Source organism: Eulemur rufifrons, chromosome 25, assembly GCF_041146395.1.
Source record: "Eulemur rufifrons isolate Redbay chromosome 25, OSU_ERuf_1, whole genome shotgun sequence".
Taxonomy (NCBI): domain Eukaryota; kingdom Metazoa; phylum Chordata; class Mammalia; order Primates; family Lemuridae; genus Eulemur; species Eulemur rufifrons.
Window position 1 is genome coordinate 18,586,923 of NC_091007.1, and position 26,534 is coordinate 18,613,456.

General features: G+C 34.5%; 1 protein-coding gene across 2 annotated transcripts in view; it reads left to right on the plus strand.

Annotated features, from left to right (window-relative positions):
• Nucleotides 1–26,534, plus strand: part of ANKRD26 (ankyrin repeat domain containing 26) — an 86,476-nt gene that overhangs the window by 18,446 nt on the left and 41,496 nt on the right. For both annotated transcript variants that reach the window (XM_069458924.1, XM_069458925.1), the window contains exons 6-17: nucleotides 92–122; nucleotides 2,637–2,709; nucleotides 5,385–5,445; nucleotides 5,538–5,740; nucleotides 8,990–9,110; nucleotides 9,429–9,490; nucleotides 12,239–12,332; nucleotides 14,138–14,236; nucleotides 14,844–14,872; nucleotides 14,967–15,039; nucleotides 19,494–19,567; nucleotides 24,560–24,723. In XM_069458924.1, coding sequence (XP_069315025.1) covers nucleotides 92–122; nucleotides 2,637–2,709; nucleotides 5,385–5,445; nucleotides 5,538–5,740; nucleotides 8,990–9,110; nucleotides 9,429–9,490; nucleotides 12,239–12,332; nucleotides 14,138–14,236; nucleotides 14,844–14,872; nucleotides 14,967–15,039; nucleotides 19,494–19,567; nucleotides 24,560–24,723 — 1,084 coding nt within the window. The remainder of the gene's footprint in view (nucleotides 1–91; nucleotides 123–2,636; nucleotides 2,710–5,384; nucleotides 5,446–5,537; nucleotides 5,741–8,989; nucleotides 9,111–9,428; nucleotides 9,491–12,238; nucleotides 12,333–14,137; nucleotides 14,237–14,843; nucleotides 14,873–14,966; nucleotides 15,040–19,493; nucleotides 19,568–24,559; nucleotides 24,724–26,534) is intronic.

The following is a 26,534-nucleotide window of genomic DNA, read 5'->3' on the forward strand; positions in this document are numbered from 1 at the left end:
AAGCTCTTTGGGGGTATCCTTTTCAAAACAACAGTTTTAGAGTATTTTTCTATTGTTGATTTAAAATGTATTTTACTTTTTTCTTTAATAGTGGATGGAAGTTCTGAAGACTCTTTAAGCAGGTAGGATTTTACAGATTTTAAAAAATTTTGTTATATAGGGGAATACAGAGAAAGAAACCGATATTTGTTGAGTGTTCTTCTCTGGGTTAGACACCATATTGTGCTTAACATTTATCATCTCATAGAGTCATCACAACAGCTTTGCAAAGTATCTTTGCTGTTATATACTACTTTTTATTAATTAGGCAATTGTGGTTTCGAGAGGTTGATTAATTGGCCCATGATCCCGTAGTTAACAAGTAGCTGACCCACAATTTGACCATCAGCTTGCCTGGCTCCAAAATCCTTTCTCTTGCCCCTCAGCATAGATTGTTAGAGGCCTGTGCAGCACTGGGATCAAAGTCCCAGGTCCCAATCAGATCAATTCAGAAAGCCTGGTTAGTCCAAGAGTTTGTCCTCATATATTTGGCAATTGCAGCGGTAACTAGTACCTTTTTCTTTTTCTTTTTTTGATATGGGGTCTCGCTTTGTTGCCTGGGCTAGAGTGCAGTGGCATCAATATAGCTCACAGCAACCTCAAACTCCTGGGCTCAAGCGATCCTCTTGTCTCAGCCTCCCAAGTAGCTGGGACTTACAGGTGTGTGCCACCATGCCCAGCTAATTTTTCTATTTTTTGGTAGAGACAGGGTCTCGCTTTTGCTCAGGCTGGTCTCAAACTTCAGGCCTCAAGCAGTCCTCCCCCCTCAGCCTCCCAAAGTGCTAGGATTATAGATGTGAGCCACCGTGTCTGGCCCCCCCTTTTTTTTTTAAAACCATCAAAGGTTTTAGTCTAAACTATACTTAGCTGTGGCCATAGCACCATGGATTTTACATAAGTAAGACCAGGCAAGTCCTAGAGAGGAATTATTTTGCTGTAAGTGCAGAATATCTGCATATAGAACATAATATAGAATGGGAGGGCAGGTCTAGTGAACACAGTGGAGAAGGATAAGAATGGAATTAGCTGGCTAAGGCCAAGTTTGATGAGAAGCAACACTGTGTTGGATAGGAACGTGGCTTTTAGAAAAGAGATCAGAATATTGGGGTGTTATGACAAATTTGATAAATATAAATCATGGAATGAAGGACCTAGTATTAGTATGTTGGAAGTTATCTAGAAAGGCATATTAAAAGAGGGGGTTCAAGGAAGTCCTGAACAGGTTGCTGCTTTTTTGTTTGTTTAATTGAAGTAACCAACAAACTTGAAAGTTTCTATTGAAAGCTTGTTAAAAGAATTGAGCCACAGGAAGAGTCTCTGCAGCAGATAGGGATGTGGCATCATCTGTTTGCACCCCAACTTACAGAGGGGTGACTTAGAGCCCCTTGAGTGTTAGAGGTTGCCAAACTACATGGCCCAGGGCAGGTGTCCTCTCACTTCTGCCTCTTTTCCCGGTTCACTGATGTCCTGCCCATGTACATACAGGGTTGGTCAGGGGTAGGACTGGCTGGAGAATCGGTCATGAAGCTTCACTTGATAGTTGGTAATGTGCCTGTGCTGGGGGCAGATGGCTGAGACTGTGTTCAGCTTGTTTTCCAGGAGCAGGGAGATAGCTCCTACCCTTAGTCATTTGAACCCATCTTTTCAGGAATCTGTGCTTTCATAGGCTGAAGATGTAAAGGTTGGAGACTGTCATGGAGCCCTACAGAAGAGGGATCTGGAAGTGGGAGCCCATTGAAAGGAAGATGATTAGATAGAACTTAGAGAAATAGAATTATAACTACCAGGACTCTCTTTTTTCCAACAGTCTGTCTCTTTGGGTATCTGAGTGCCTCTGAAGGTTTTTAAAGGGCTTGCTAGTTTATGTGGACCTGAATAAGGTAGGACTTATATAGGGAAAATCATTGGATTTTATAATTTTTAATGTTTTAATCTTTCTGGGAAGAGTATTCCTAAAAACAACTTACACATTTGTTCCTTAACTTTTGTACATTTAGCTTTCAAACATTTCAGGGCACCCCCTGTACTGTTTTAGGGTAAAGGGAAGCAAGGGGGCCTTCTTAAATGGTTTCCATGCTGAAGAACCAAGACTGCCATTTTTGAATGACACGGATTAGTCTTTGAACCAGAGATAGATAATGGGGAAAGGGCATTGTATCTTTCTCCCTCAGGTCATCAAGTTTGTTCCAGTGCAGGTAACAAAAGCTATGTCAGCCCTTAATTAGATTTTTAGTTCACCTTTTAGGGGAGACAATTTCTGAAGACAAGTTATTCTCAGGCTTTGACAGTATGTTGGCTGTCACTATTGGTTATGGAACTATAGGTGAGTCTTCACTGAATATTTCACAGTTTAGGAGTGGTAGAGACAGAAATAGATAACTATTGTAGAATAGTTTTTAAAGTAGGCCAAATTCTGATTATATTAAGAGACATTGTTTAATTGTTTAGTATACAGATAGCTGACCCTTCATCAGATTTTGTTTTTGTTTTTGTGTTTGTTTTTTGGAGGGGGAACCTGGATATGAACCAGCAGATTTTTTTTTTTTTTTTGGAAGAAATGAACTTGCTCATTTTTGTTGTATGGTTTTGTGCTAAAGGCTTTCCGATAAACCGGGTATTGATGACTCATGGCCTACCTCAGATGATGAAGACTTTGATTTTGATACCAAGGTAAAGTGGTCTCTTGTGAAATTAATTTTCTCAGTTTGAATCTAGTTTTTTATAGTATTTACTTTTTAAATTTGACAGTGGTCTACCTATCACTGTTTTCTGTTTGTAATGGAAAGGAGGCAGGAGGAAACCATTTTACAGAATTATGACTAGTTGAAAATTTTTTTTTTTTTTACATTTTTACTTTGGCAGATAATGAAAGATTGGTAAATACTTTGAGAGGGTGGGGGCTGAAAAAAGAATGGGCTGGAAAATACACCGTGAGAAAAATATCCTATATATATATATAAATACAGAGGAAATAATGAAATTTGGTCAAGGTTTACTTGCATAAATTCTCTTACTGTGACTTTTAAATGATCCTAACATGACTTTTATAATACTTATGCCTAAATAAATCTTTAATGGATCTAATTACTTATTATAGTAATCATGGAATCTCCTGGTGCCTTTCTGTTCCAAAACTGTGCAGTGTATAACATATAGTTTTTTTCTTTCTTGGACACTTTTAATTTTGGTATCGTATAGTTTTTAGGAGAGAGCTTTTTCTCTGTTTCTATCCTTGGTTCTGTAATTAGACTGAAATGATACTAGAAATTGTGGAAATTTAGCTAGCCATGGTGGCTCATACCTGTAGTCCCAGCTCCTGGAGAAACTGAGGTGAAAGGATTGCTTGGCCCCAGGAGTTAGAGATCAGCCTGGGCAACATAGTGAGACCCTACCTCTAATTAAAAAAAAAAAAATAGAAAAGAAATTGTGGAAATTTAGAAATTTAAATTCTCTTTCTCAAAATTATTATTATGAAGAGATTCCACAGGTGCTTTTTATGTCATTCCATTAAGTAGTTATTTAAAACTTTTCATCTAATTGCAGAATACATGTTTTGTCCCAAATAATAGCTAGTTCTAGAAGTAGATACTCTTAATAACCATATGGTAAGATTTTAATTTCAGAAATTTTTTGTATTATTTTTAAAAATAATCCCTCAATGTCCTTGTATCACATTATAAAATTTCACATTTCTGAAGAGTTTGTATATAGTTGTTCAAATAATTATTTTAAAGCTCCAGTATTACTATGAGCTACTGGAGGTTAAGAAACATATTTGTTTGTATCCTGGAGTACCTAGAATAAAGTTTTGTATGTAAGAAGCATTTTGATGTTTTTTGAATGTGAATAAATGAACAGCCAAATGATTTCTATATAATGAAGTGTGATAAGTATTTTAATATGCATAATATATCTAATTAAATCTATTGCATTTCTAAAATATGGAACTGCATATAAGGAGGAAATAAATTAGAAATACGTCATAAATAGGAAAGAGGGTTCCAGTATATTTTCTAGTATTCTCCAACTGTAAACTTAGGATTTCAGATTAAAATTTCGTAGATTATTTTTAGCTCCAGCCCATGTTCTATTAAATATATCTTTTTTTTTTTTTTTTTTGAGACAGAGTCTCACTCTGTTGCCCGGGCTAGAGTGAGTGCCATGGCGTCAGTCTAGCTCACAGCAACCTCAAACTCCTGGGCTCAAGCGATCCTCCTGCCTCAGCCTCCCGAGTAGCTGGGACTACAGGCATGCGCCACCATGCCCGGGTAATTTTTTGTATATATATATATTTTAGTTGTCCATATAATTTCTTTCTATTTTTAGTAGAGATGGGGTCTCACTGTTGCTCAGGCTGGTCTTGAACTCCTGACCTCGAGCGATCCACCCACCTCGGCCTCCCAGAGTGCTAGGATTACAGGCGTGAGCCACCGCGCCCGGCCTAAATATATCTTTTTAAGCCATACATTACTCTTTAGAATTCTGATTACCAATTCTTTCTCTAAGTAGAAAGTTGGTGGAACATTTCCTTTTCCAGTTTTCTTTAAACTGTAGTAATAATGTTGCAGCTTTCAGGTAGTGGTAGATGGCCATGCTTGACTATTTGAATGACTTATTTTATAGTAATGAAATTAAACTCTTCATTCTAGAAGTATTTACAGAGAACTGATTGTAAAGTAAAGGCCAATCAGTATTATTAGGGATATGCTATGAACAAGTCTCTATATTTGTATTTCTCCGTGTACCTTATGGTACTTAATGTTTTTCCTTTTCTTCCTTGGCTTGAGCAAATACTTGATTGGCTGGTTATATCTCTTTTTTTCTTCGTTTTTTCCCCCACTTTTTAAGAGTGATTTATCCCAGCCTTTATTTTTCGTTGCAAAACACATTTCCTCAGTGTCTATTCTTTCAGTCCATCTCTGTCTCCATTGTCAGCATATTTAGTTACAACTTTTTATTTAGTAGCTCTGTGTGGTTTTTGTTCATTGATCATTGCCCCACAAGCTTTATTTGTGTTTTTTTCCTCTTTCTTAGAAGGATTTAAATCTATATAAGCATTTGTGTTTTGGTTTTGTACAAACAAAATAGAAGCAATTTATACTGTAATAATCAACTAGGGGTGAGGGGAGTAACATTTTGGGGATATCTGTATTGTCTCTCGTAATCCTTACCCCATGAGAAGATGTAAGTGACTAAATGGCAGAATTGAAGTTTGAATCTACATCTGAGTGACTCTAAAACCTGTGCTGTTTGTGTTAGATCATATAGTAATGGTAAATATTATGTTATAATTGTTTTATCAAATTTGATACTTGTTATTCTTAAAACTATTTTTTTTTTCCTAGAATGTCCCAAAACCAAGTTTAACAAAGCTAATGACTGCTTCTCAGCAATCCAGGAAAAATTGTAAGCTATTTTAAGATGGCCTTCTCTTGTGTTATTTATTGATTCTTAATTACAGATATTTTCATGTACTCTTAACTGTGTTTTTACTGTAGTGGAAGCACAGTATGGCACTGTGAGGACAGAAAGTACAATCTTGATTGAGGACAGGAATTCTGAGAGTCCAAAGGAAGATGTGGTTGAAGGCCTTCCTTCCAGACCAGTCAAAGTCGAAGCCTTTGCTCATCCTGCCTTTCCATCACCTGGCCCTCGCCCTAAACCTTCCCTCACGTCTCTGGCAAACCCAGGTCTTACAGAGGTAAGTTGTTTTTTTAAAAGAGTTTTTCACCCATGCTTTTTTCACATAACATCTCCTAATCCTCATAATGATGATAAGGATCCTGGAAAGATATGTAAGTCCTCATGATCATAACAGAAAATGTGTGTAATAACAGGAGAGATATGTACAAAGTTGATATTATTAAAAGTTGATGGGAGTAAACAGTGCTTAGATTTGCCATTATGAAAGGAAAGGATTAGAAAGTAACCCAAAAGAACAGCTTAACAAATACGAAGATGAGGAGGGGAATGAAGGGGGAAGAATTTATTTAAGAAGGGCAAGATAACTATAAAGATTGAAAAAGAGAGCCAAGATGAGTGAGATTATTATAAAAACACAACAAAAATACTGGGGTTAAATGAGAGCAGGATCTCTGTAAGATATGATAGAAATTATTTTAAATGAAAATTAAGAAAAGAAAGCCAGGTCATGTAAAAAAATGGCCAGATTTTTCTGAATGACTTATAGCTGATCTTAATGAAGAATTTAAGGGTAACTTTAGGTAACATTAATCTATTGTATCTTTAAAAATAACCAGAAGAGAATAATTTGAATGTTCCTAGCATAAGGAAAAGAAAGTGATGGATATCCTAATTACCCTGATTTGATTATATGAATGTATGAAATTATCACTTGTACCCTGAAAATATTATATATCAGTTAAAAAATGTAAAAAACAAGGAAAGAAAATTTAATCCTCACTGCTTTTAAATTTTGTAAAGTGATAGTTTATATTTAATCCAGTAAAACCTGTGTTCATAGGTAATACAAAGCGAAATTTGTTTTAGGCTTTATCCGGTTTATTATGAATTATTAATTTTTGATTCTTGTTTCTTATGTAAGTTTTCTTAATGTTTGGTATACTTAACTAATTCATCTTATTGTTTGATATAATCTTAGTAGCTGTTTAGATCTTTTTCAAAATAAAAAGAGAAAATAAATAAGCATTTTATTTAATCTTTTCATTAGTGAAAATTAAAATTTCTGGTTATACAAATAGGATTCTTAGTCCATCCACATTAAATGACAAAATAAATTTTAAGCTGCAATCCTGTTAAATAAATGCAGAAATTATTTATTTCTGGGGATATTCTGATTTATCTTTTGGTATATCTGTATGTAATGGACACACATATGCACAAATCAAATGAATGTAACTGAAATTTATGTTTTTTTCCTAAAATAAACTATCTTTTATAGAATCATAAAGAAGGAAAGATTGCCAACAGAGTATATAAAATTATCTATGGAAGATGATGATGATGATGATGATTTTAAGAGATGGGGTCTTGCTCTGTTACCCAGGCTGGAGCGCAGTGGTTCATTCATAGCTCACTGCAGGCTCTAACTCCTGGGCTCAAGACGTCCTTCCATCTCACCCTTCTAAGTAATTGGGATTATAGATACATGCCACCATGGCCAGCTTTTCTTTTAAAAATGTCTCCAGCAATGGGGGCATTTTATATTATTCTCACAAAGCTTTTTTAACTTTAGTATTCATGGTTGCCAATCTTGCGCATAATTTTTTAATCTTGAAAACTCAGGAATCTTCTTGACTTGATTTTTTTAGTTTTTTTTTCTTCTCTCCTGATGTAAATATTAGGTCCTGCTTGACAATCATAGATATATTTGAAGACTTTAAAATATTCAACTTGAAAAAAAAAATAAAAAAATAAAATCTTCGACTTAGATAAACCTAGCTGAATTTTTTTAATACTAGGTCCTTTCTCCAGTTTTTAAGTACCATCGTATATGGCATTAATAGGTAATTAGAGCTATTGTATGTTATTTACAGGGGAATAAGAATACCATGCAAATTTTAAAATAGGGTTTTACATTTCTTTCTTACATCATAGAAGTACTTAAAAATGTCTCATAATTCTATAATCACATAAGCACTTATCTTCCACAGCTTAAAACTTTTAAGATTAATTTTTACAAAGGAGTCTTGCAGCATCTTGAATTGCTGTTTTAGAATTAAATCCTTTCATTCAATTTAAAAATGTGTTTACTGTAATATTCCAGAATAATTATTTGCATATATTAACAAAAGTATGGTTTATATCCTTGAAAAATGTTGAAATATATAATTGAAAATTGAATCCCATGACTTTTTTCCTTCCGTTTGTTTTCATTTTCAAAATTTCAGAGTTCTTTATAGGTTTGCATTATTTAATTTTACCAGTTTAGTATATTTTACAAATATTTATCTTCTTAAAACCATATGCTTTTCCTGAGTAAGGTCATCTACTCTTACTCCAAATGTATTTATCCAGATCTGTCTTCTAAGTCCTCTGGGTGCCTCAAACTTGATATTTCCCAAATTGAAGACATTGTCCTTGACCCTTTCCTCTTTCCTGACCCTTTGTAATCTATTCTGTCATCTGGCTTCCCCATCCTAGTCAGTGGCACTGAAACATTGAAGCAGGAAAAATCCTGCACTCCAGCCCTCCTTCAGATCACCAGTCTGGTCACTCACTAGGTTCTGTTTTCTCCCTGCTTACCATTTTTTATATTTCATTATCGTAATTCACTTTCTGACCTGTGATTTTGAAATGCTGTTTTCTAGTTTTGTCCCCTCCCCTGTTGATCTGTCTTTACAGTGCTGCCAGGTGACCTTTCTGAAGAATATGTGTGATGATCTAGCTCTTCTGCTCATGGCATGGATCCCCACCATGTGAAGGGGGACGTTCACATTCCAGCATGACATACGTCTTTTGTAGTTTGGCCTGATTCCTTTGTTTTATTTCTCCATCCCATTCTCTGTAACTGTGTTGCAGTTTTACCACATTACTTTGGTGCCCCTCCTTTGCCATGTTGTTTCATGCCTCATGTTTTCCCTCCTGCTGCCCTGTCTAGAAACCTCTCACACCCTCGCTCTGCACTTTGTCTTTGGAAGCCCTGCCTTTCCAGCATTTCCTGAGATTTCCAGCTAGATCTGATTCTTCTCTCCTTTGTGCGTGTACTATACTTTATTCAGTTCGGTTGTAGAACTAATGAGTTATATTTTTCTCTTCTTACTTGTTTTCGTATATCTCTATCCCCACTTGAATATAGGGCAGAATCTGTCTTCCAATTCAAGTTTTTCAGCTTCTTCCAGGATAGTGTGTATGACATGATAGACACAATAAATGTTTGTTGTCTTACTGACTACTGATTGATTGAGTGGGTGAGTGAGTGAATAAATACAGCATTTTCTGAAGTTATGTTTTGTTTTGTTTTTAATAGGAAGAAACAATAAAGCCAGCAATCAGAAAAAAAGAAAGTGGTATTGGTACTGCTAGTCCTGCAGTAGAGCAAACAGATGACAATTTGACTTTGGATGGAGTGCGCAAAAATAATAGAAGTGGTGAGTTAGGGAATATCTCTGAAATTGTTCAGTGATTAAATGCTATTATAAAAAAATGTATTGGACAACTGTCACTTGAAAAAAATGTAATGTGTATAGACTCAAATATAGTATCCATTTCTTTTAAATATTTTTCTTTTATTGTCTTTCTTCATACTACTACCTTCTTCCTGAAACTACTTCAACCTTCTAGAATTCCTTTTTGCTATCACTTTTATTTTACTGAAATATTTAAGAATGGAAATAGACTTGTATATGTATTTAAAATGCATAATAATAAATGTTCTCATGAATTTATCTGTGAATAACATTTTATAGATATGATGTCCGCATTAGGATTAGGACAAGAAGAAGATATAGAGTCACCTTGGGATTCTGAGGTATTATTGTTGATGTTATTATTATTTTAAAATGTAAGCATTGAGTGATATTAAAACATAAAAGGGAATGCTTTGAGTTTACTTTTTCACCTCTGCATATGCCCATAGGAATTATTTTCTTACATTTTTGGCCCATAATCAATAAAGTAATTATTTGCTAAGAATGTAACTGCTGCATGGTACAACTCTGATACTTTGCAGGATTTATTTATGAAACCAGGATATTATAGTACAAACAAATAAGGCATAGAAGTCACAAGGAATTGGTTTGGGTTCTGAAGTTAATTTATCTAAAAACTAAAGAATTATTTCAGGTCAACCTGTGGCCACATGTATGATTCTGTGGCATATATGGGTGTGTAAAACTCCTCATGAGATTCAGGGAAAGCAGTTTGGACTGTCCTTTCTTATAACTTGGAACTAGAAGAGATAATGCCTGGGACTTGAAAGTATTAACATATTTGGATTGCCCAGTGTAGATCCGCAAGGAACATTTCCAGAGAGGGAAAAACATGGGGAATAGTAAATAAGTGGGACAATAATAGCAACAATTTGGTTTAATGGTGTTTTAGTAAGTAGAAATCATTTTTAAAAATTGAATACCTTTGTGGCAACCATGCTTATAGTAACATAAGTATAAAATAATGATGATATATCCTAAAGTGACAACTATGGAAAGAGATGGGAAGGGCCTGACATCTTAGATAGAAGCAGCTGCCACATAGTGGTACCAGCACCAAATGGAAGTCAGAAGACATGTTAGTGTCCTGGTTCTGTCACTTCTAGCCATGGAATCTTGGAAAAAATTATTTAACCTATTCAAATGTCTGTGACCTCATTCATAAAAATGGTACTAATACCTACTTCTTAGATATGTAATGAAACAATTGTGGTAAGAAATGTGAAAACATTTTGTAAGCTATAAAGTGTATATACAAATGTAAGGCAAAATGATCACAGTGGTATTCAGTGACTTAATAAATATTGAATGTACTTTTTTAAAACCTGAAGGCAGTAGTGTCAAGGAAAGAATGGGAAAGTTGGAAATTAGAATGGGCATGTGGATTTCTAATTTGGGGTATGATAAGGTTCAGCAGACTATTGCTGGAGATATCCTATAGGAATGTAGTGATTCAGCCCTTGAGACCTTCCTAATGAGATTTTAAGTGTTTTGGCCTTGAATAAATGTCTGTTATTGAATATCGACTATGTGCAAGGCCATTAGACACTGAATATACAAGATGAGGGCTTATGCTATAGCAAGAGGAACAGAAAAAAACACGACAAACACTACTAAGTCACTATAAGTGCTTCATATGAAGAAAACAGAATGTTTGGTTAGAGAATATTGAAGAAGATTGTAGTTCGGATGGGGATGAGAGTGGGAGTGGAATTCTGTAGTGAGAGGAGATATTTCTGAGTGTAACATTTAAGCTGTCAACTAAAGGATGAGAAGGAACTAGCCATGTGAAAGTCTAGGAGGAGAACATTCTGGACAGAGAGAACAATGGATCACATCTAGTCATCATTTTATTCTTAACATCCTAGAATGACCAGGAAGCAGGAAGTGGGGTAACTATCTTCATAATCACTTTTATTATTATAATGTGTAGAAAAGAAAATATGCAAATCAGTGCCTGGCACATTTTAGATGCTTCACAAATAAATGTTCTTATTCTTCCATTGTTATTAAAGCTTGTTATGTATATATATATTTTTTTCATTAAAAAACTTTTTTTGGAGATAGGGTTTCACTCTGTTGCCATTTCTGGAGTGCAGTGGCAGGATCATAGACTCACTGTAACCCCAAAACTCCTGGGCTCGGGAGATCATCCCACCTCCGCCTCCTGAGCAGCTGGGACTATAGGGTGTGCTACTGTGCCAGGCTAATTTTTTTATTTTTGTAAAGATGAGAGTCTTGCTATGTTGCCCAGGCTGGTCTCTAACTCCTGGCCTCAAGTGATCCCCCCACCTTGGCTGTGGTGGTATATTACAGGTGTGAGCCACTGAGCCCTGCCAACCTTGCTATACTTTTTTGAAGTTATTTCTCAATTGGTAAAGAGTTGCATACTATATGTAATATTTGCTTGTTTTATTTAAACATAACATAAAGCAGAGTTTTTCTTACTACTTTGTCATTTTATTCAACCATTTTTCCTATCGATAAAAATTATATCAAAAATATTTAGATTTTTCCCAACCTTTGTTTACCTAAATGTGAAGCAGCTTCTACAATGTTCTGTTTGTACTCATCATACTCCAAAGTTTATCATGCCAAGTATCTTATTTTAGCACTAAAAATTTTTCTATAATTAGAAGTGTTTTAAATGTTTAGTGCTTGCTGTGTTATAGTAAGTGTATTGTATTTTTAAAAAATGCTCTCATTCTTGGTGGTGAATGCAAAGTGAGTTAGGTATTTTGTAGTTCATTTCTTTTCTTTTCTTTTTTTTTTTTTTGAAATATACATGTAAGTTAATATTTTATCTGTGAATACGTTTCCTTTGGCCTTCCTTGCTGGCTTTACACAGTCAATGGCCATATGGAGATACAAGATAAGCTAGATCTAGAGAGCATGTATGAGTTCTCTATTAAAGTGTTTTGGTTTTCAGTACATGCTGCTCTTATTTTTAAGTCTGATTGCTTTTAAAATAAGAAATTTAGGTTATTTTTGAAAGTGATTAGGAAGTCTTTAGCAACTTATTTTTATTTTTCCAAATTGGAAGTCATTATTGATATTAATTTTAACAGAGTATTTCCGAGAATCTTCCACAGAAGTATGTTGATCATTTATCTGGGGCTGCAGATCAAAAAGAAGAAGATACAGTAAATGGACAAGTAGAAGGTAAAAACTGTATTTTTATTTGTAAGAAGTCATTTGATAGAATGTTTATTTAAAAACATTAGTCTGATTTATTCTAATAGCCAGAGAAAATCACCTATTAAATGCATAGTAAGAAAAGAGAGAAGTGAAATGGTGTTAAGTTGTATATCTCATCAGGTGTCAGCAAAAGATTAAGTTGAGAATGCCACTGAAGGACCTGAATTATTAGTTCTATTTTAAGATGCTCTAAGATCTGAGGAAAGTCAGGAAATGAGGAAGAGGAAAGGAGTAAAAGGGAATGAAGAATGAGGAAGGCAGAGAGTACAGGGAGGACATGAAGAGAAAAGAAGCAGGTGTATATAATGCAGGGTGGTCAAATAAAATAACTCCTTAATAAAAGGAAGACCAGGGTGTTAGAAAGGTGAGAAGAATGTCAAGTGAGCTTGCAGTACCAAAAATGGGTCAGAGAAGTAGAGCAAAATTTCCCCACTCTTCCTGTCTTCCTCACTGTCGGAAAGGTGTTAAGGATCGAGGTCCCTGATCATGCAGAGCTGTGTTCTATCTGCCACAGAGGAATATAAGCATATATGGTCAGCCATAGACGGCTGTAATTTAATGTCATATAAAATGATGTTACTTCATAGGATAGTATCATATATGCCAAAATAAGGGAATTGGAAAGAAGAGAGTAGGGTTGGTTATGGAGAGATCAGGGAAGCTCTAGCCTGATAAAAAGTCCATTAGAAACTTTATGATCTGTAATGCAGTTTCAATTTGGGGATATGATAGGGAGGAAATTCAGGCTAGATTCCAAAAGGGTAAGTTCGGGTATGGTAGTGTGGAAGTACACTCAGTATAGACCAGAGCTTCTCAAATGTTACTAAATCGGCTGGAGACCTTGTTAACAATGCATAGCGTGATCCAGCAAGTACGGGGTGCTGCATTTCTAATACGTTTTTAGGTGATGCTGATGATGCTGGTCCTTGGACCACCCTGAGTAGCAAAGGTATAGACTTCCCTGTGGAGAAATCTGGAAGAAGACCCATCGGATAACAATTCAAACCTAGCAGGACCAAGGGAAAGCATTATTTTGCTTTTCTTTCTGAGCATGTTTCTAGCCACAGGGGAAGAAGCAAAAAAATGAAGATATCAAAATTATAGATATAAGATAATACTGCTTAAATAAAGAGGAAAAAATTGGTGGGAATAATCCCACCGAGGTAGAAGGGGAAGAATCAAGACCACAGATCTTGAGATTACTTTTTCAAAGGAAGAGGGATTGTGAGTGGGGAAGGAAGGAGGGAAGAAGTCAGCCAGCTAATTTTGCAGTTAATGATGAGGAAACTTGAGAGAGAACTCATTTTGGATGGCTTCAGTGTATTTGCACTCACACAGAGGATTAGATTATTGCTGCTCAGAGATAAGTAGAAGCAGGAGGAATTGATAGAATTGGAGTAAACCACAGTGACACATACCTGCTCTCCATAACTCTCAGGTATCAAAGATATATGTTGTATTGCTATTAGTTAATCAAATGAGATTAATCTGGACATAGAAGTATTGGTTGGTTTTTAAGACAGCTGATTTTTTGATAAGATAGCTGTTTCATAAAAGTCCATTCAAGACTAATGTGATATACCAAACTAAACTAATTTTAGAAACAAAAAAATTACGGAGGTCATTCATTGAATACTAAAATTGTTCTTTTCAATAAATATTGCACTGATTTTGAAGCATAAAATGTTATATCTAATAATTTTGGAGAATTCAATGTTTTCCTTTTTGATAAATATTTCAATGTCAAAAACTTATATATTATTTCTTAGATGTGTTTTATATACCTTCTTGCATGAGTGGATCAAGAAACTTTAAGATGGCTAAACTAGAGGATACAAGAAATGTAGACATACCAGTAGCCCACATGGGTATGGAAGAAAATGAATATTTTTATTAACTATTATTCTGCAAGTATATATCCAAGCTGATCAATTCAGAATACTTTCTCTGATGAGAAATGAATTATACATTCAACTGAACTGTCCTCACAACTGTGTATTTCCTAAATTATAGGACAAATTGAAGAACATGATAAGTACTCATAGTATAATGGTACAGATGATTCTGATGTGTTTCATTAAAGATAGTCTGTAGCATTCTGCCATCAGCTTTGATATTTATCCTCTCAGGATCATGATTTGCTCCTTTGATTAAAAATCACTTTTCTCATCAATCAGCATGTTCACATTGGTATATGATGTGCACTTTTCTATTTAGTTACAGTCATTTGAAACATAGTCTCACTTTTAAAATCCTAACTGCATGTTTTATTAAACCTGTATTCCTATTTTTTCTTCCCTATATTTCTGTCATGTTGCTGTTCTAACCAAAAAAACAAAAAACCACCCCAAAACCTAAAGTAATGATTTTCAAAGCCAAGCATGAGGATTGACATCGATACTAACTATGCATGAATGTGTGGTTGGCTTTGTTATATTTACATATAATTGATTATATGTCCCTTTTACTTTTTAGAGTCTCCTAAGAAATATCCTCACTTGAAGGTAATAACTTTTATATTTTTATCTTGAATTATTAACTACATATTGTATAAAATATACGTTATTTATTAATCATTTTCTTTCAAAACCCATTCAGCCTACCATTGAAATGAAAGATTGTGTTCCGAACAAAGCAGTGGGAATGAAGGAGAAACACACCTATGGATCAGGTAAATATTGCAATACAAATTTAACTCTGGAAAGAAGCACATTAAAATATTTGAAATGCTCACAGTCTTCTTATTCCTAATTTGTTTTCTTTCTTTTTTTTTTTTTTTTTTATTTTTTATTTATTTATTTATTTTTTTTGAGACAGAGTCTCACTTTGTTGCCCAGGCTAGAGTGAGTGCCGTGGCGTCAGCCTAGCTCACAGCAACCTCAAACTCCTGGGCTCAAGCGATCCTCCTGCCTCAGCCTCCCGAGTAGCTGGGACTACAGGCATGCGCCACTATGCCCAGCTAATTTTTCTATATATATATTTTTAGTTGTCCATATAATGTCTTTCTATTTTTAGTAGAGACGGGGTCTCGCTCTTGCTCAGGCTGGTCTCGAACTCCTGACCTTGAGCGATCCACCTGCCTCGGCCTCCCAGAGTGCTAGGATTACAGGCGTGAGCCACCGCGCCCGGCCTGTTTTCTTTAATCAATGTTTTTTTCCAAAGTCAATGGAAGGATTTGACATAAATAATGAAGATGTTATTTTTGGTATCCATGTTTGAAAGAAGGATACTTAATAAGCATAAGATAAAGAGAATTTAAAAATGTAAGCTTTAAGTCAGATGCTTCTGTTGGTATGTTCTGACACCCTAAGGTTCCCCGTTTGGAATCTCTTTTCTTGTTAGGGATTCACTGAGCTGAGTTATGAGATTCTGTAATTTTTCCAACGTTTCAAATGCTTATTGGCATTCTGATCGTTACGTAGAGGGAAGCTTTACTAGCTAATATGTCAATTGTGGTTTAACTTTAATTATTTCATCTTAGTGTTGTTATACTGATGATATTAAGCCAGTCACATGTTCTGATTAGCAGACTCTGTGTGTGTGTGTGTGTGTGTGTGTGTGTGCGCGCGCGCGCGCGCTCTCGCTTGCTCGTGCAAACATGGGCGTGTGGTATCTTTGATTATTAAAAATGTAGAAAGTAATTAATCATTCCTTAATGACTATTTGGTGGACACAGTCTTTTAAAACAGCGATTCTGAAACTGTTGGCCTTAAGGTCCTTTTATACTATTAAAAATTATTGCGTACAGGTAACCAACACCCTGAATTAGGTATTTATCATTCCCAAGCACTTTTAAAACATTTTAGTATATATGTGTGGTCATAAATAATATGTAGAATTTGTTTAAAATGTAGAATTTGTTTTGACGTCCTAAAATTTTATATAAATGGTTGTACACTATACATATCATTTTGTAACTTTTTTGTTTGCTTAGCATTATATTTTTGAGATTTATCCATATTGACACAAGTAGCTCTTGTTTAAGTTTTTTTAGAGTATTCCATTATATGACTGTACCACATTTAATTAAACTCTCTTCATGCTGATAAAAAATAAATAAAAAAAAATGATTGCAGATTCCAAAGAGCTTTTGTTTAACTGGGTTGTACCTATTGATATTTACTATATTGGAAATTAAAACTGAAAAATTTAAAATATAAGCATGGATAGCCATACATTCCAATAGCCATTAGCTCTATGACCCAGTAACCATTAGAGCTATGACATCATGACACATCATGTCTCTGAAAAACTCCACTGTACACTTAGAATGACAGTGAAAATGGAAAATAACATTTTGTATTGTTTGATCTCTTGGATCCCCTGAAAGGATCTTGAACTTCAGGGATTCTCAGATCACAGCAACCACCATTTTAAACCATGTATATAGTTCATGGACGTCAAATGATAAATGAGCCCTTGATAATGAAATGGCCTTTAAAGTTTCACTTCTGTGTTTTTGCTTTTTCCTTTCACTTGTCTTAAAAAGTTTAAATCTGGCAATTTTGTTTATAAAGAAAAAAGGAAAATATTTTAATCATATATTCATTTCCTGTCTCATGGCACTCTCTGTACTCTTTGAATCTAGTGTGGACTAGACTTATCCTATTTTTACATGGGAACAATTAGGTCACTTTTAAGTGTATCATTTTTCATATAAATTTCTGATATTTATCCAAGGCTTAAAAAGTAAATTCTAAACATATAGGTGCATTGAGGAAAGACCATCTCATTGTAATTAGTCTTTTATTTAAAGTATGGTCATTAAAATTTTTTTAAAGCCCATGTCTCTAGAGCACATACACATATAATACTCTCAAGCATATTCAAACTTAAAATGGTTAGACATAAATATTGTTAATAAGAAAAATTCTTCCCTGAAGAATTTTAATTTTAATAAACAAAGCTCTATGAAAAACGAAATATGGAGATTCTGAGCAAATCCAAGTAATTAGTACTAAAAAATAAAAACGGAAAAAATTGAGACAATCAGTAGTTAATTAAACTTAGCTGAGTGAATGGCAAGTCTAGGATGTAGTATGTTTGTGGGGAAAAGGAGAACATGGGACTGTTGCTATGAAGAAGGGATTTATGCAAGTTTATCAAATTTTTATTTATATTCTAAGAAATGAAAACTTTATTTTCAGATTTTTCAGATTGGGATTCTACTAGTTTGACCCTCAGTAATAAGACTTGTCAAAGATCTGGGAATTTGAAAGTTCATGATAAATATCCATCTGTATCACAATCAGTGACTTGTTTGCTGTTATTTATTCATGAGCTTAGTAGATCTATAAAGCAGGACTTTTAAAACAAAACACCTAAATGAGTTCCCTCAACAAAGGAAGACATGAAACAGAACTACAAAGTAAACATGAAAAACTTAAATAGTTCATGGAGATCATTTTACTTCTCATTTGTTACCATCTTTAAAGTAATGAGCACAGTCTAGTTCTCCAGAGAACCAGATTTGTACATTTATTCATTTAATAAAAATTCATTATGTACTGACCACTGATATTTTATATCCTAAATATTTCTGGAAACATTCCCTCAGTTCAGGCCTGCATCATCTTTATTTTGTGATATTGCTTTCTAATTCATCTCTCTCCATTTATTCATATTCCCCTGAAATTGATCCCTCCCACAGCATTTAGAGTGGTCTATCTCCAGTGCAAGTAGGACCATGAACCACACTTTAAAACAGTAACATCCAAGCATCTTAAAACATGTCAGGCTTAGGCCGGGCGCAGTGGCTCACGCCTATAATCCTAGCACTCTGGGAGGCCGAGGTGGGCGGATTGTTTGATTTCAGGAGTTTGAAACCAGCCTGAGCAAGAGCGAGACCCCATCTCTACTAAAAATAGAAAGAAATTATATGGATAGCTAAAAATATATATATAAAATATTAGCCGGGCATAGTGGCACATGCCTGTAGTCCCAGCTACTCGGGAGGCTGAGGCAGGAGGATCGCTTGAGCTCAGGAGTTTGAGGTTGCTGTGAGCTAGGCTGATGCCACGGCACTCACTCTAGCCTGGGCAACAGAGTGAGACTCTGTCTCAAAAAAAGAAAAAGAAAAAAAAACATGTCAGGCTTTCATAATCTGACTTTTGCCCAACTCTCTAGCTTTGGCTTTTGCCCCTGCCTGTCTGCCCTTTTCTCTGGCATTACTGAGCTACTGGTGATGCTCTCCTCACCAATCCCTATACTTTAGACAAATGCAGATAGCATTTCATGCTTCTCTCCCTCTCTTGCTGGTGCCTTGCTTTCCTGCCCTCTGCCCCTTTTAATCTGGCTAACCTCACTCCTTAAGTGTCAGCTCAGGCATTATCTCTAGAACATCCATTCCTGACACCTTCTTTTGTATTCTTTCAATCCCAGTGCCTAGCTCTTAGCAGAAACTCAATAAATAATGAAGACTGTACAAAGATTATTTCAAAGATTGTCCCCTACAATCTAGGAGCAGAGGGGATAGAGATGTAAAGAAACACTAATTTACAGTTTAGGGGGAAGAGGTACAATCGAAAAATTGATAAAGCGCTGAAACGGCCCCCAGGAAGGAGATGCCTGTTTATCTGGGGAAAGAGCCAGAATCAGGAAAGACTTCACATAGCAGTCTGAGTCTTAAAAGATGAAAAGAAATTGTCAGAATAGTAAAGAAAAACATTTCAGAAATAAGGAGTAGGATGTACACTGATAAAGGTGTAAACAGTAACAGTAATTTTGCAAACCATTAATAGCAAGCAACACAGCCTGTTGTTAAAAAGGTACTATTAAGAAGTAGAGAACAGTGTACAGTATTACTTTATATGTTTCTACTATATTTTAAAATTTTGTTTCTGGTGGTTTTGTTTATTTATGTTGGATGGATGAATTTGTGAGTGAGTCTTTGAGATGTTTGTATGCCTGGGACATGGTGACATCTAGTGTCTCCCCAAGTGGCTTGTTGAAGTTTTGGATAATTAGAAGTATTTTTTAAAGAAGGAAATATTCCACTAAAGATTAAGCTTCATTTAAATTCTCAATTTATAAAATAAAAATGAATGTTAATTTTTTTTTTAAAATTATAGCTTTTATCTAACTGTTCTAAGTCATTCGTTTTAACTCAAAATATGGATTTGTCAGCAGAACATGACTTAGAAGTGACATCAGAGGAAGAGCAAGAAAGTCTTGAAGGAAGGGAAAATAACCAGCCATGGGTATGAAAATATTTAAATTTAAATTTCTGGTTTAGTTTTGTTTGCTTTACATTAAGAATGTAGCAGAATCCAAATGAAATGACCTTTCCAACTAACTAACCTTTTGGAATCACTAGATTATAATTTATTATTTAAAAAAATATTTTAACTAGTTATAAAGATTAAAATATTCTTAGAATCCATAGTAATTTATAGCTAATCTTTACCCTTGGAGTTGAGGCAAAAAAATTCCTGAATATTGTTTGATCTTCCATTTTTATGATCTCCTTACATGATAAAGAAGGTAACATTACATATTGAATCATATTACTGAGCAATAGAAATTATGAACAATTTCACTGTGATGGCTACTGAGTTCGATTCATGTTAAAGGAGTTATCATCCCCAGTGGTTCAAAATTTGCAGTTTTATATTGCTGGTCACTAATGCCAAGGCTAAAGATATATTCTACCTTGTGGTCTCTAATTGACTACATTCAGGGACAAAATGGGGTCATAAAAATCCAACTGCCTGTTAAGAGAATCATACCTTGCAGAATGGGACCTTTGGTGTTAGGGTACAAACAATAACTTTCTAACTTATTTCAATGTAGGAAATCAGTAAATATTATTAAAATTATTTTATCCACTATCATTATTGGACATTAGAGTATTAGAATTGGACATAAGCGGGTAATCTGTACAGATATATAACATTATCATATTATGGTATATAATTTGAATTAAAATTTAAGAATTTTCTTTTCTTTCTGATTGGTGTTGTTTTTTTTCTCCTAATAATATAAAGTTTGCCTGCTCTCCAGTTAGTAATCTTTAGAGACAGTACTGAAATACACTGTAGCAGCTCACTATTTAAGGTTTGGTGAGGTAAAATCTTTTTAAAGGAGGACCTCTGTAATACTACAGATCATCTGCTAATTGAGTTTGGGTAGATTTAATACATAATGAATTAAGTTTAGTCCAAACAAAAAATGACAAAGTTAAGTTTGCTGCTTTATGTTTTCCTCATATTTTAGGATAAGGCAAATTGTTTTTCACTTCGTAGTTATAATCCAGGGAGTTGGGAGTAGCTAAACATAGATTAAGAAGTTTAACAGTTAATTTTTAATTATTTTCTAATTTTTCTTTGCCCATACTTGATTACTTAAGGATAAAGTTACTTTAAAAACATGCACCCTGACAGAAAAGACATCTGAGAAACAAAACAAGCAAATTAATCTTCCACATTTACATCTGCAAAAAAAGTCTCAAGAACCAGAAATGGACAAGGATTGTGGTAGAGAGAATATATCTGTATATTCAAGACTTCTCTGTGTGCAAAACGATGAGGAAATGTGGATCAAACAAGGAAAATTAGAGTGGAAAAATAAATTGAAACTCAGCACAAATGCGTTAAAGCCAAAGTGTGGTGAAATTAGTGAAAAATACAAAATTCCCGCTTCTCCTGAGGAAGAGCCACTGCATGATAACACTAAAGGAGGTGCAAACTTAAAGGAAATTCCCTCTAACTTGACAAATAATAAGCTCGATTGTGAGGAAAAAGATACTACGATCTCTGTGGTATTTCAGGCATGTCTTGAACAAAAAGAGCATAGTCTGAGAAATGGCTTTCCATCACCTTCATACTCTGGGTCCCCGGAACACTCTTGCCAGTCATCTTCTAAGCTTTATTTAAACGACAATAAATTAGACAGTGAAAATAATAACAAACCAAACACTGAACATGTTTTTAACACAAATGAGGAGAATTTTTGTAATGACACAGAAACTAAAAATGTAAGGAACCCAAAAAAAGTTACAGTTGAAATGAAACAAGACCAAGAATTTGAAATGCAAATGACAGAAAGTATGAACCAAAATACCACTAATTGGAAATTAGACATCGGACATACACCTCAGTCTAGTGATCCGAAGAACTCTTTAGATTTATGGCTTACCCCCTTTAAAGAAATGAAGCATTTGAATAAAAAAAAAAGGCACAGCATTTCTGTTGTTACAGACACTTTTGAGAAAACAAAACCAATACAGGACTTGTTCCAGAAGTCATTGTATGATAATTGCAGTGCTAATAACTGTAAAAGCATGGAACCTGAGTTAGAGAATGTGAGTTCTTCCCCACCACATAGCAACAGAACATCAAAAGTGTATCTAAAAGAAGAATTACAGCAAGATATGCAAAGGTTTAAGAATGAGATAGGCATGTTAAAAGTAGAGTTCCTGGCTTTGGAGAAAGAAAAATTTCAACTTCAAAAAGAGGTAGAGGTTTACTTGCTGCTACTCTCTGTTTTTTCTCTTTATCAATTTTCTGACCCAGTCTGATGTTCTACTTATGAGAAGCTCTTGTGTAAAATGGGTTATCTAAATATGTAATTGTATGTGGAAGTAGATTATTTCTGCTGCCTAAATGATAGGAGTTCAGGAAAACATTCTCAGAATCTTTGTTCCTTAATCAACCTAAGTCTTTCTATCAGTCTTTCAAGTGGCATATGAGCTGGGAAACTAGCCATATACCATGTGACCTTCTGAACCAGGTTAAGCATAAACATAATTGCTAAAAAAAAGGGTAATAAGCTCTAGGGGTTTTCTTCCCTTATTTACCTAAAAATAAATTTCATTTATTAAACAATAAAATGGGAATACAGTGGGAAGCAAGCAGTGACTGAGAAGAGATATAAAACTATATCTAGCTTTGAGATTTGCAACAAATATTCTCAGCTAAAGGAACCTCTTTATTGTGCTTTTATGTGTGCAAGTTTATCTCAAACTGTTAGAACTTATGGTTCTACCATGGTACCTTAAATATTTTTGACAACAAACACATATATTTTTTAATGTAGTGTTCTTTTTAATCAATTCTATATTTCCTTTTTGTAAAAATAAAACTCTGGGCTGGGCATGGTGGCTCATGCCTATAATCCCAGCACTCTGGGAGGCCGAGGCAGGAGGATCACTTGAGGTCAGGAGTTTGAGACCAGCCTCAGCAAGAGCAAGACCCTGTCTCTACTAAAAAGATAGAAAAAAAATTAGCTGGGCAATGACAATAGAAAAAATTAGCTGGGCGTGGTGGCACACACCTATAGTCCCAGCTACTTGGGAGGCTGAGGCAGGAGGAGGATCACTGGAGCCCAGGAGTTTGAGGTTGCCGTGAGCTAGGCTGATGCCATGGCACTGTAGCCCGGGCAACAGAGCAAGACTGTTGTCTCAAAAAATAAAAATAAAAATGAAAATCTGGCCGGGCATATTGGCTTACCCTACAATCCCATCACTTTGGAAGGCCCAGGCAGGAGGATTACTTGAGGCCAGGAGTTTGAGACTAGCATGGGCAAAACAGGGACCCTGTCTCCACAAAAGATTAAAAAAAAAAAAACAAAAAACCAAAATTAGCCAGACGTGGTGATATGCACACACAGTCCCAGCTTCTGGGGAGGCTGAGGCTGCAGGGTTGCCTGAGCCCAGGAATCTGAGGCTAGAGTGAGCCATGATCATGCCACTCTACTCCAAGCCTCAGTGACAGAGTGACCCTATATCCAAAAATTAAAAAAAAAAAACCACATATTTTTTTAAAATCACCACTCTCAAATGTTTCTGTTGAATAAGACCTTTACATTATGTTGTTTAATAAAGTAGGGTACGTTTTGGCATGCATGATTTTATCATATAAATAGTATAAATCCTTAGTCGAAATTTTAGTATTTGACTCCAAAAAAGCTGAGTTCTGTACATTGAGTTTTAAAGATAGACAAAAATCTAGAGGTATTCTTCTTTAAAAGGATAGCAGGGAGGGGGTGGAAAAAGTGGAGATGGCGAATGGGTGCAAAGATACAGTTGGATAGATGAACACAACAAAGTGAGTATAATCAGCAATAAGTTAGGGTGTACTTTAAAATAACTCAAAGAATGGAATTGGAATGTTCCTAACACAAAGAAATGATAAAGGCCTGAGTTGATGGATACCTCAGTTACCCTGATTTAATTAATTAATATTGTATGCCAGTGTCAAAACATCACATGTACCCCATAAATATATACAACTATTATGTACCCAGAATAATTAAAAATAAAAAATTTAAAAAATAAAAGCAGATGAGGCCTCCCATCCCACTGCTAACATGTTCAATGGCTTTGCCAGAGTCACAGTTTTAATTTATCTGATTAATTTGATGAACTTATCTGGTAATTTATCTGGTTCAGCATTATGGAATTGTATCATCTCTTTTTGTACCATAAATGCTAGGTAATGCTACTTCAGAAGCTTTGGATGATAGTTTAATCTTTCTTGATTTTACTCCCATTATCGGTAGATAACAGGGCTAAAGTGGATAATTATAATGCATATCCTCTAGCTATATTATGGCTACTGAATGGGAAATTTGGGAAGCATCTCATTTTCCAGAATTCCACACTAGCAACTCAGCAGCTTCACTTTGCTTCTTGTGTTGTGGCAAGCTTTAGTTCTTATATTTCAGTGAGCACCTTCTTTTTTTGATATCCCAAGATCCAAATGAAGAAAGATAGAAGGCAGTACGGAAAAGAATAACTTAGTGCAGAAAGGGGAAGCCCCACAGTGTCACATCCCCTAAATCCGGCTGTTGAAAGTAGAATCCAGGTGGTAAAGGCAGAAGATGACATGTTTTGTGTCATTGTATTTCTCTGTTTCTGCCAATGGAGTGAAACTTAAAATTAGATATTGAAGAGTAGGTGTGAATAAAAGCATAATATTGACAAGAGTCCTTTTTGAAATTTTGGAAAATTCTGTTTCATTCACTCAAATAGAAATGAAGCAGAATTTATGAAAATTTCAATGTTAAAATTATAATCATTATATAACTATATATGATTATGTATAGGGATAAAATTAAAGTAGGCACAAAATGTTTTTAGTGACTAAAATTGTGACAATTAAATGAAATCAAGTGGTAAATTCAACGAAAAGAAAAAAGTTCTGTTGAATAAAGTAATAACAATTATCCTTAGTATCAAACTTCCATTAAAGGTTGAAGAAGAAAGGAAGAAGCACAAAAGTAAGGAAATGGAAGTATCAGAAAACCTATATGATGGTGCTGCTGCTGGTGATGGTGGTGGATTCATTCAACAAAATAAGAGTGGAAAAACTGATAATCAGCAATTTACTAGGAAGGAAAAGGAAAAGTGTGACAGGTAAGACAATAGCAATATTTAATAGATAATTTTTATTGTAGCATAAAACTAATTCTAATTTGGGCTAATATTCATGATTAACAAATTTTATACTTTCACTAGGGATATTCACCTTGCTTGGTAATCAGAAAAATGCAAATTAACAATGAGAGATCATTTTTTCCAATCATACTGATATTTTACTACAAAAAGAACAACCGGTGTTGGCAAATGGAAGGGAAAAGGCATTCTCATACAATGTTGGTAAATGAAACTGGTAAATCCTTAATTGAAGAGTCATTTAGTAGCATGTATCAAAATTTCAAATTTATTATGATTTTAACCTAACAGCTTCACTTCTAGGACAAGATCCTACGGAAAACATGACTTGTATAAACACACGTTAAGGACATTGATTATATATTATATATAACATATAATAGGCCTATATATGTGTAATATATATAACATTATGTTAAGGATGCATAATATATGTAAAGGATATTTATATAAATATGACGTTACATATATATGTTAAGAATATTTATTATAGCATTGCCATATCAAAAAGGAAATACCTATGAATAAGAAAATATTTAAATTGTCATACCCATAACATGCAACCACTTAAAAAATAAGGTTAGATCTGTAGTGTACTGATTATTTCACAAACTATATTTAAAGCATTTAGTTTGATGACACATCTTAAGCAAATTGTGTTAGAATCCTTGTAATATCTATGGCACTCTACCTTGTTAGCAACAAAATTGCTAGTTATTAAATTTTTGGTTTTTATTCTCAGTGCTTGAGTGCTTACGTATTGAACCCTCAAATTAATTTGAATCTTGCCAATGAATTGTACATGGGGATCCATATTCCATAGAAATACTATAGTATATCGGGTAAAACTTATTGAAAATACATGAAAAGATCTTTGATCTACTAAATCAGGAGTTGGCCAACTTTTTCTGTAAAGAGCCAGATAGTAAATATTTTAGGCTTTGTGGACCATAAGGTCTTTGTTGTAGTCTAAAATCTATCATAGATAAGTGAATGGGCATGGCTGTGTTCCGATAAAACTTTGCTCATTCAAACAGGCTTATGGATTTGGCCCACAAGCACTAATTTGCTGACCCCTGTACTAAAACCAAGGTGCTGCCAATGCAGTGAATCTGCTTTTTAAAGGTACCCTGCATGCATGTCAACATCCTTCCTGTTAAAAGATAGTGTATTTAAATATGCACCACAGCATGTTTTACAACAGTGGCTTCATATTACATAATTTACAAAAAATCAGTTTACAAAGTAAGATTCTTTTCTACATTTCTCCCCTTTTATTCCATTTATAGACCAGTAACTGAATATGATTACTTTGTGTATTTGATGAGTATATAAATCCTAGAGTTAGATGATTTTTATCAAGCAAGAAATACTGCCCTTGAAACTTTTAGTCTTTATTGATAAGCATGAGCAAAATGATAATCAGTTTATACAACACAGAAATGTTCAAGGGGTCTTTTAGTTGCATAATTTTATGAATTTAACATTTTATACCTTAGTCTGGCATTTAAAAAAATATCATATATATATATAATTTAGAAAACCTTTCAAGTGTTAAAATATACTATATAATCATTATATAAGGATTGGAAAATATAGCTAAACAAGAAGAAAATTAGATGATCCACTATCATGCCACTTAGGTATGATATCCATGAAATAACTTTCTATAATCATGGACTCAAATTTCCTTTCCATTCAATCATGAATTCACTCCAGTAATTTTCACTCTAACCACTCCTCCAAAATTATTTTTCCCAAGGTTTCCACTG